We start from the raw sequence: 10,365 nt of genomic DNA on the forward strand, positions 1-10,365 counted from the left end.
TTCATTCATTATAAAGTCAAATTTTTCCCTAAATTAATTTATATTATGTTATACATCCTCTATAAGATCATTTGTTAAAAAATATCGGAACAAATAAAATTATTATAATGAGGCTTGGTTATATTAGGTTTTTTTCCTTGAACATCAAAAAAGAAAAGATTTTCCGTCTAGGCGATTTTCGCTGAAATGAAACCATTATTGCAGTTTTTTTTTTTTTTTTTAAAGAAAAGGAAAAAAAAATAACGGAAAAAAGATAGGAAAAAAAAAAAGAAGAGGAAGCAGCAATATATGTCATCTGGTATGATGCTTCCCGGTAGGCTAAATCTCATTCGTTGAATAGCAGTGGGAATTTCAGCGTTGGGGCGAAAAACACAATGGCATCATTTGGAAGGAAACAGGGCGCGGCAATGGCCAGCAATCTCCTGAAAACCCTAACCGGAAGATCTTCCAATTTCCGATCCAACGCCAGAAGTTTTAGCGGTGTTGGTAGCACTGAGGTCGTCACCTCCCACACTGACAAATGGATGCAGGTACCTAACTCGTTTTCTCCTTTCTCTTATCTTCATCTTTCTATCAGATTTATCCAAATTTTTTGCTGAACGGAATTTTTGATGCCCTAGCTTATGGTATACAGAGATTTTAAAAATGGAATTTTCAGCTAGTCTAAGTCTTCCTTACCAGCGGCATGTGTCAAAATGAATTTCTGAAATTAGAGACAAAAGGAGAAAAGAGCTGAAATCGTTTCGAAACTTATCTAGTTTGATACCCTAGGAAGTCTAACTGCAGAAAAATTTGATAATTGGAGCTGTTGTTTCTTAATATGAAGCTTGAATAAATATGTGAAGGTGAGGATTGATTTCTAAAGTGAGGGATTAGAAAATTTTCTGACCTTTTAGGGTGATACTTTATCTTGTGAAAGGGAATCAAATGTTGAGTATTGGATATTATTCTTTAAGTTTACGATGTGCATATTACATGGCTAAATGGCAACCAAAATCATGCTTTAGAAGAGATCAGGGTAGGGATATCGTGCTTATAGTTTCTTCTTACATGGACTTTGAGCAATACTAATCTGAAAAGGAAAAAAAATTCAGATTTTTACTGCATACACACTTTTCTGGGTTAGTTTCAGGTCAGTTCTTAATCCCAATTAGTATTTAAAAGCAACCATGATTTTCTGTCCTCAAATGTTGGACAAGTTAGGTCTAGCGGACGATCTTGTTTTGCCAAGCTAAATCTGAGGCAAGCTTGACTTTGAGAGGTTCAGGCTTGAGTAGGCTAGCCTAAGATCTTGACCTTGACACAATCTAGAAACTGGGAGGCTTGGGATTGAACAGTTTGATTGGAGATCAATAGCGTTTTCCAATTTTCAGAGTTCAAACCGGTATCTTTGCAACTCAATTTTCAGCATTTTTCATGTGGCTGAGTGTGAAACCTCAATTTTGTGTTGCATGTCAGAGAAGGCAGTTGAAATGGCAGTCAATGTTGAAATCACGGAAAAGGAAAGATGAGATTGGAATAGGAAATAGAGTGGGAGAGAGACAAAAGAAGAAAGATTGGAGACGGGAGAGTAAAGATATGAACACAGTATTGTAGTTGGCAACAAGTGACTGATCGGAGATGGGAGTGACAGGAGTAGGAGAAGTAAAACCCGTGTCTTAACTGAAAAGTTGTTGTATTTATGTGTTTATCATATATATCTGAAGGCTGATAGTATTAGGAAGATATTTAATGGTGTTTTGATTTGGACAAAATGTGTTTAAGCTACAATTATCTCGGTGAAGAATTTAAAGGGGCTCAGGAGCATGGAGACAAACTTCTATCATACTGAGATTAGCAGAATGCTAGTCAAATTAAGCAATTCTAATTTGCTTGAGTAGCTTGTGAGCTGGCCTGGCATGCCTGCAGCCCGAGTAGTAATCAATTTTCTTCCCCCTCATCTGCAAACCAAAGTTTTATTTCTCTTTTCCAAAGGATTCTGCTCTAGTTGTCTTTCCACAGGCTGCACCATACAGTCCTATGACCATTTGTGTGGTAGAAAATGTGTTGTGTAGTCAATTTTTGGACAGGAATTATGCAATGCAGGCACTTCTATAAGCTTGTCAGAAATAATATAGAAAGGTGACCATTTTATAGAACTAATGATAATCCAATAAGCTTGATTTGAGCCGAGGGTCTATCAGAAACAACATTTCTACCTTATACATGGTAGGGGTAAGGTTTGCATACACTATACCCTCCTCAGGCCCAACGTGTGGGATCACACTGGGTATATTGTTGTTGTTGTTTGAAGCTTGATTTTTTTTAAAAAAAAAAAAATAGTGGAACAATAAGGTTCAAGATGGTTCCAAGGTTTTTTTTTTTTTTTTTTGGGGGGGGGGGGGGGGATAAGTGAGATGGTTCCAAGATATGAAGTCCTCGTTTTTGCTTCAGTTTCTGTCAAGCCTTTTTTATTTCAAAATTGCATCAAGGATTTTCTCCCTATTGATCAGTATCAAACCAGTGGAAGAATAAGCTTGATCAGAAAAAGCTAGTGGAACAATAAGGTTTCAAGATGGTTCCAAGATACGAATCCTCGTTTTTTGTATTGTTCCTATGATGCCACTGCTAATCCATAGTTACATTAAGAATTTTCTTCCTGGTAAATACTTTGTTTATTTTCCTGATTGTTGTGTGGTGCTTAAATGGTAGGATATTAGCAAGAAATCTCCCATGGAGTTGATCAATGAAGTTCCACCTATCAAGGTTGAGGGCAGGATTGCCGCCTGTGAAGGAGGTAATTTGAATACTACCACCATCACCATGTTCCCTTTTTTTTTCCGGGAAGTGTTCTTGAGTTGCTTAAGAAATACTGCTTCCATTACAAATCAATCTGCCTTAAAGTGCTCTTTTTTTATCTTCTGAAACAGACACTGATCCTGCTCTTGGACATCCAATTGAGTATATATGCCTTGATCTGGACGAACCAGCTGTATGCAAATACTGTGGTTTGCGCTTTGTTCAAGATCATCACCATTAGGGCTGCATGATGAGAATTCCTGAACTAAGAAGAGTCTTCTTCATTTTATATCTAAACAGTTGTGCTTATTTTGATCCTTTGTACTAATGATGCAGGCAAGTTTTGCTTCTGGTAATAAGGATTAGTACGGTCTGTGTGATCCATTTTCTTAAAGCTGGTATACAGATGCTTTTCACTAGTTCATTTCTCTTTCGTACACAGGCCATACTACATGCTTTTGCCGATTGAATCTATGTTAGGTGCCAAAGGGTTATGTTAGATATAATGTTTTAGAAGGCAAAATTGGAACTCGTCCGGAGTTTGCCCATGAGGCAAGGCACTCAAAATGTCTGGAGACATTAGGGGGTGCTTGGCCTCGTGCTGTAGGCGTTGGCTTACGCTTCAAGCGTCCGTATTTGCACCCAACATGACGCACCAGTGCACTCCATCTTTATTTTTATTTTTTTATTATTTTATTCTCTTTTCGCGCACTCGCGTGAATTTAATTGCAAACATTCAAAATTCCGTAACCAACTCTTTACTCTTCAAAACGCTTCCCATTATCAGAGAAATTCGAGGATATTTGTCACTCAAAAGTAGAGAGACCTAACATCGTATTCTTTTTGACTAAGAATACAATGAGGGTGTGCTTCGACGAAGATTTCAGTTGAGAATAATAGTCGGTCTTCATCTTTATTTTTCCTATGTCTTCACTGTTTAGTTTTCAATATTTACTCTTCAAATTCTGTTCTTGTTCTCACTGTAAATATTTCTACATTGTCAATACATAGAACTTAAAATCACTTAAAATCTTGATATTTCTTTTATCAAAAACATAGAGGAAAAGACAAATCTTTTCCTCTTTGGAATAATTTCAGCCACTGCACTTTTATTTCCATGGGCTGAATACACAAGTGACTAAACAAAACGTGAAAAGAACACAGAATTGACCTAGGCTATGAATAATCATACCATGAAATCTGTAACTTGTAAGAAGCCAAAATTTCCCGAAATAATGGGAAAAGAATAGGTCATTCGCGGAACATGTCAGTAACAAAATTCTCAGTAAGCGCCCCTGATCATTCTTTGGCAAAATTATCTCAAGGAAAAAAAATTCTTCACTTGTCACCCTCAGCTGCTGCTAATTTCCTCCTCTGCTGATGTTCAGCAACTTTATAATCTACCACTTCATGAAATAAGTTAGGGTCTAATACACAGTCCTCACTTCCATATACAGCAGCTTGAACACTAGCCATCAGTTTTGCAATCTCTCTGCCTGAAAATCCCTCCGTCCTGGCAGCAGCTTCTCTAAGAATATCATCCGTCAACCCTTTTATCTCTATTTTCTGCTGCTGCTTCTTGAATAAGCTTGAAAAGAAACCAGGTTTCCTTTCCCCAGCTTGAGCTATATATCTTTCCAGATACAGTTTGATCAGCTTGAAGCGCTCACCTTCCCCAGGCAAAGGGAATTCGATGACTTCATCAATACGGTCTGCAACAGCTGAATCAAGATCACCAGGGCGATTTGTAGCTAAAGCAAGTACTATATCTTTTGACTGATCACCGGTGCGGAAAAGGAGGGCATTGAGGGCACTCCTCTGAGCTTCACTCATATAGGTTTTGTTTCGCCTGAAATTGACATGAAAAGGCAAGCTCAGAGATCTAATGGCTGAACAATCAAATTCTACATGTCCATCACCTAAACATTGTAAAAGAGTAAATCTGACAAGCATATAAATACCTGGCTATAGCTATAATATAAATATATATAAAAAAAAAAAAAAGAGAGAGAGAGAGATGATAGAACTGATTAATCTAGGGATCAATGTGGCATCATTTAATTTGGATGACATTTAAGGTCAGAATTTCCCTTCACCTAATCTCTCAACTTTGGCTCTGCCATCAAGTTAACAAGCAAGTCTGCCTACCTTCGCCTAAATGGAATCAGTTCAATTCTATATATTGCTTCAGGGCTTCAAGAATCATCCAATTGAATTTTCAGGAGACTATTTGTTCTACAAAGTTATTCCCCTAGATGCAATTATTTGATCTCCATTGGACTAACTTCAGCAAGTTATCACTAAAACGAGAACAAGGTACTTGTAATGAGTTCATCATTGAGGCATGCCTAGCTATCCTGAAGGTGGGGTTTTTTCAGTGCCTTGCTACTAAAACAAATTCGACCAGTACATCTTAAAGTCAGAGAAGACCCCAGAGATCCCTGAACAAGATTATATGAAATTACTTTGTCGAAGGAAGTACACCTCCTAGCATGGTGGCGGGAATAAATAGTCAAACCTATCAAAAACTATTAAAGATCTCGATCAATCAAATGCAGCAATGCTAGGGGAAAGTCACTTACTCGCACAAAAATGCATCTGCTTCGTCAATAAAAAGTAATAGACCCTTTCTGGATTTTTTGGACCAGTCAAATAACTGATGTATTTTAGTGACAGCCTGCGATCCCAGTGGCGCAACATCACCACCCGTCATCAATGCATAGTCAAGTCCCTGACAAAGAGAATCAAGCATATTATTGACCACCAACAAAATTAGAATATCCAAGTTATAGATGTTCCATAAACGGAGTCCACCAACGTCAACACTCTCTTGAAAGATTGCCCTTGTAAAACTTATTTATGAGTCTCTAATTTCAGAACTGTTATGCTTTGCATCGAAAAGCAATTTCTTTTTATCAGCGACTTTGTGTCAACTTATAAGATGGTTTATGTATGCCAGCTTGTGTGACACTCCCTAACCCGTATGCAATACTTTAACAAGATTGAATGAAACACATACCATATAAGTAAATATGTAACGGTCGCCAAAAAAAATTAGCTAAGAAGAGAACAACAGAGGGGAGAAAGATCTTACAGATCTGCGAGCAAGCTCTCTAGCAACCATTGTCTTCCCTGTTCCTGGAGGACCATAAAAGAGCATGTTGCGAAATGGAGCTTGATGGGATTTGGTATTAGCAGTAGCATTGGCTAATTGCTGAATCCTTTTTTCAAGAGATGGATGTAGAATGACATCCCCGAACCCTTTCTCAGACTTGGTTGCAGAACCTCCATTAGCACCCTTCGAGAGAGTGCTCATGGCTCGTGAGAAGAAGCCTGACCAAGGATATTTACCCCTAGATGACTCTCTGATCAATGATGGCTGTCCCAATATTCTGTCCACATAACTCCAGACAACTCTTGCACCTTCTCTGCAATTCAGATAACAAGCTCGCATCAGCCGTATTTAGCCACACTAGTGACTACAAGTAGAAGTACTGGCAAAATATCTTCAAGAACAACCACAGAATCCAAGAGAGACAGGGTAACCAAAACTTTAATAGTTTACCCACCACCAGATTCCAAATAAACCAACTTCTTAGTATTGGCCGTTAAAATAAACAAGTGTATTATCAATAGAGGGAGCAGTCAAACAAAACAAGTAGAGATATGAGAGTAACTAAATATTATATGAGTTCTGCATGGCTAAAATGGTAGAAATGCTTAAAAGATCAGATATCATTAGAGTAGGATTTCCTCGCCAGTGAATCTTCATTTCATCCAAACAAGGTGATTTGAATAATAGTGATGCTCAAACTAGAAGAAAGGGCAAAGAAGAATTGTCCCAATAACTACAAGAGGTTCACGAAGCCAGCGGAAAAAGATGATCCCACTGGGCCGTCATAAGCCACAGCTAAAATGATGGAAAAGTAAAGAACTGATCAACTCCTTCAACATATTTGACCACCTTAAAACCTTTAGTATAAACCAAGATGCATGTTAAAAAAATCTGATGTCTGTTCATGTGGTCTCTGAAAGAGGAAAAGAATATGCCTAAATCCCACAAATAATATTAAATAAGAAAATGCATATCACAACATTAAGCATGACTTGCAAGAGAATTGCACATGCAAACAACTTTATGTTGCTAATTTTGAAGATATATTACATACCTTGTTGTATATATTCCAGCTGCAAGAGCAGTCACGCCACCAACAGCCACAACAAGCTTATTTTGATCCGTTAGTATTGCACGGAAACCACCTACATAAATGGATATCTTCACGTCAAAAGATAATATTTATTTTGCATCAGCAGTAGCCCAGAAATGCAACCCTACCTACATTTTGTGCATTTGCACAAATTAGTGGTGCTTGATGACCTTTTTAAACAAAATAAATAAATGATACTGCTATTTATCTTTTGGAAGTTTTAATTCCCCACTCGGTAGTATCGGCACTAATCATAGTCGGCAGAGGCATGCCAAGAATCAGAAGAATGCAGCATTTATAAATAGAGTCCAGAAAATATGTCAGGCGTTTTTAATTTTTCTAGTACACATATTGAAAAGGCTAAAAAGGAAAATGAGCATAGAAAGATGTGTAGATTATAAACTCACTAATTGTGTCTAACACCAGCAAGCAAATATTACTCCATAATACTAAAAGAACTACAAATCCAAATCTTTTCCTGTTTCTCTTTCCCAAGAAACAGAAGAGTTAAATTGTCTCTTCAGCAAAAGTTATAAGCACAGCACATTGGCATGAAAGACAGGTTTAGAAGAAAAAATTCAACATCAAAACAAGAGATGTATTATGCAGGTCAATACTAATAACATGAACAAAATAGACTGATATGATCCATAATAAACATGGATAACCCGTATCAGCAAGCTAATAGATGGTCGTTAGAGAAGAACCTCCAATATGATCAAAAGTTGTGTTAATAGCAGCGACCCATTTCTCCCGTTCAGCATTTGCACGGTCTACTAGTATTCTCCTGTTAACATCCTCAGCCAGCTTTGCTTCATGTGCTCTCCCCTCTGCTTCTGCCATAGCTCTCACTCTAATAGTTTCACGTTCTATCTCTGCTTTTTCTCTCTCTGTCTGGCGGCGCTGCGCTTGGATTTGTTCTTCTGTTGCTCGTCTAGCTGCCTCTTGTCTCAGAGCTGAATCCTCTTGCATTTTTACCAACTCCTGATTTCTAGCTCTATGGTGCTCATTTTCTGCCTGCAGAATGCAAGCAGAAGTCAGTTTTATCATTTAAAGCAATACCAATTTAACCATGACAATTAAAACACTTCACATGCCTGCATCCTTTTCCTTGCTAATTCATCTTCATATCGAGCCATCTGTGACTTGATTTGTGCCTGTTGCTGAGCTAATTTTTTTTGTTCGTCGTATATAACCCTTTGTCTCTCCTGTTAAAAGAAAGATAATCAATCATATATTTTTTCCTCCTTGGTACATAAATGTAAACTCCCTTGGGGTAGGGGTAAGGTCTGCGTACACTCTACCCTCCTCAGACCCTACTTGTGGGATTTTATTGGGTTGTTGTTGTTGGTACATAAATGTAAAGTTCAAATGTTGATATTACAAACAAGACAAGTGAAATGTGTTGCAATCAGATAAGTGAACAATAAATAGTTCCCAACAAGTGCACAAAGGGTTGTCGCATATTTTCTGGAAGAAATAGAAGTTCAATACACCCTACTTAGTTTAAACAAATGATATTTTTTGGAGGAGCAGCATGCAGAGACAGAAAAAACAAAGTATTAAGCAAGCAACACTCATATCTATTTCCAGTAGGGTAAAAACAAAATCCCTCACGTGGCTTAATTGTCTTCAAAGAATCGGGTCGTTTGCACTGGGTTAAGTTTGCACATGGGAATACAGAACCATGTCCTCTACAGCCAATGAAATTTCTAATCCATTTTAACCAACCACTAATGCTTAATTACATATAGTAAACATTAAAGGAAGATTTAGAGCAAAAACAAAACATAAATCAAGGAATATACTAATAAAACAATGGAGATTAAAACCAAAAACAAATTTTGAAATAAAATAACGGTGTAAGTTACAACAAGATTTGTCAACTGATACTTCTGATTGCTGCTTCATTAAAAGGGAGAATTTTTTCTCAATCGTTCAACAAAAACAAATAAAAGGAACTTTCTTTTATCGAGTTGATAAACAAGGAGTAGTTCACCATAGAATTTTAAGCTTACCGTCTCAGCTTGAGCTTGCAGTGCTTTAAACTCTTGCATTTTTGCAGTTAACTCTACCTGTCTCGTATCTTCTTGCTTTTTAATCACTTCAAAAACCTACAAACAGAAAAACTAGGAATAATTTAAACTACATAAGAATAGATAAATCATTATCTTTTTCACTATGAATTCCGCGGCATTTCCTTGTTTTTTTCTTTCTAAAACATCATTTAAACTACATAACAATAGATAAATCTTTACATTTTATAATTAAAACATTTTCCAATAAATTGATTCCCCAACAGTACCAAAAAAATTGGGATATAGGGGTTTAGTACATTACAATTGCCTTCTTAAGAATAAAGCTAGAAAATCAACTAAGACTCCATACCTGTTTGGCACTTTTGGAACTATTAATCTCTCTCAAAGCCTTAGCACCTCTCTCCAAAGCCTCAGGATCAAAACCAGCTGAAGTAGTCCTCGGATTATCATTTCGAACCTTAGGAGGAGGCTCAGGAGTTGCAGCTGCCGGCTGAGGAACATCAGCAGGAGCACTCGGTACCTTATTAGAAGAGGTGGAAAACGGAGAGAAGCTGAAACCACCACCACCACCGTCGGCATAAGCAGTTTCTGTACCAAACTTAGCAGAAGCTAGGGCTGCAAATAGCCCTGCTGCATATGTTTTTCCCATTTTCCCCCTTTCTTCTTTCGCGGTAAGAGTGAGAATTAGGGTTTAAGGGTTTTTTCAGTGATTGTGGCTTGGAGAGGAAGAAAAGGAAGACGCCATAAAAATGTTACTTTTCTTGGGAGATTGGAAAAGAAGGTTCAGGGTTTATGTAGGGTTTGAGATCTTTTGGTGAAATGGCGGCTTTGGGCCTTTGTTAAGATCTGAACCGGACTTAGTGTTATGAACCGGGAATTAGTGGTTTATTTTGGATTTTCGGCGGGTTACTTGAGGCAAATAATTTCAATTAGGAACTAGACGACGTCGTTAAAAAATTGATTGAACATGATTTAAAATGTGGTATATAAGTAGGCATTTGGACGTAAGAATTGTAAAATTTGAAAAAATGGTGAAAAAAAATTCAAGTGAAAATGGTATTTGAAATTTAGAGTTGTGTTTGGACATAAATTTCAGTTTGTGTTGTTTTTGAAGTTTTGTGAGTGATTTGAGTGAAAATTATTGAAAAATAGCTTTTTGCAGTTTTTCAAATTTTCAAAAATTTCCAAAATGCATCTTCAAGTGAAAATTGAAAATTTTATGAACAAACGTTGATTTCGGAAAAAAGTGAAATTTTTTTGGAAAAATCTTCCATCAAAATTTATGTCCAAAGGGGCACTAAGTCGTAATACAATTTATAAGTCTCATTTGGAACATTACG

At 37.1% G+C, this 10,365-nt stretch overlaps 2 protein-coding genes across 2 annotated transcripts; one reads left to right on the forward strand and one right to left on the reverse strand.

Moving 5' to 3' along the window:
- The first annotated feature begins 305 nt into the window (after positions 1-305).
- On the forward strand, positions 306-3,197 carry LOC107777703 (NADH dehydrogenase [ubiquinone] iron-sulfur protein 6, mitochondrial-like). The gene is made up of 3 exons (XM_016597803.2): positions 306-530; positions 2,692-2,776; positions 2,910-3,197. Exons 1-3 carry the CDS (start codon positions 375-377, stop codon positions 3,017-3,019), a joined length of 351 nt encoding a protein of 116 aa, XP_016453289.1. The 5' UTR covers positions 306-374; the 3' UTR covers positions 3,020-3,197.
- Positions 3,198-3,798: 601 nt separating this feature from the next.
- Positions 3,799-9,814, reverse strand: LOC107777704 (uncharacterized). Its single transcript, XM_016597804.2, has 8 exons — positions 9,375-9,814; positions 9,005-9,100; positions 8,084-8,194; positions 7,694-8,003; positions 6,948-7,038; positions 5,873-6,206; positions 5,361-5,509; positions 3,799-4,627 (listed from the first exon to the last, which is right to left on the reverse strand). Exons 1-8 carry the CDS (start codon positions 9,672-9,674, stop codon positions 4,117-4,119), a joined length of 1,902 nt encoding a protein of 633 aa, XP_016453290.1. The 5' UTR covers positions 9,675-9,814; the 3' UTR covers positions 3,799-4,116.
- Positions 9,815-10,365: the final 551 nt, after the last annotated feature.

This window comes from Nicotiana tabacum, chromosome 6 (genome assembly GCF_000715075.1).
Source record: "Nicotiana tabacum cultivar K326 chromosome 6, ASM71507v2, whole genome shotgun sequence".
NCBI lineage: Eukaryota > Viridiplantae > Streptophyta > Magnoliopsida > Solanales > Solanaceae > Nicotiana > Nicotiana tabacum.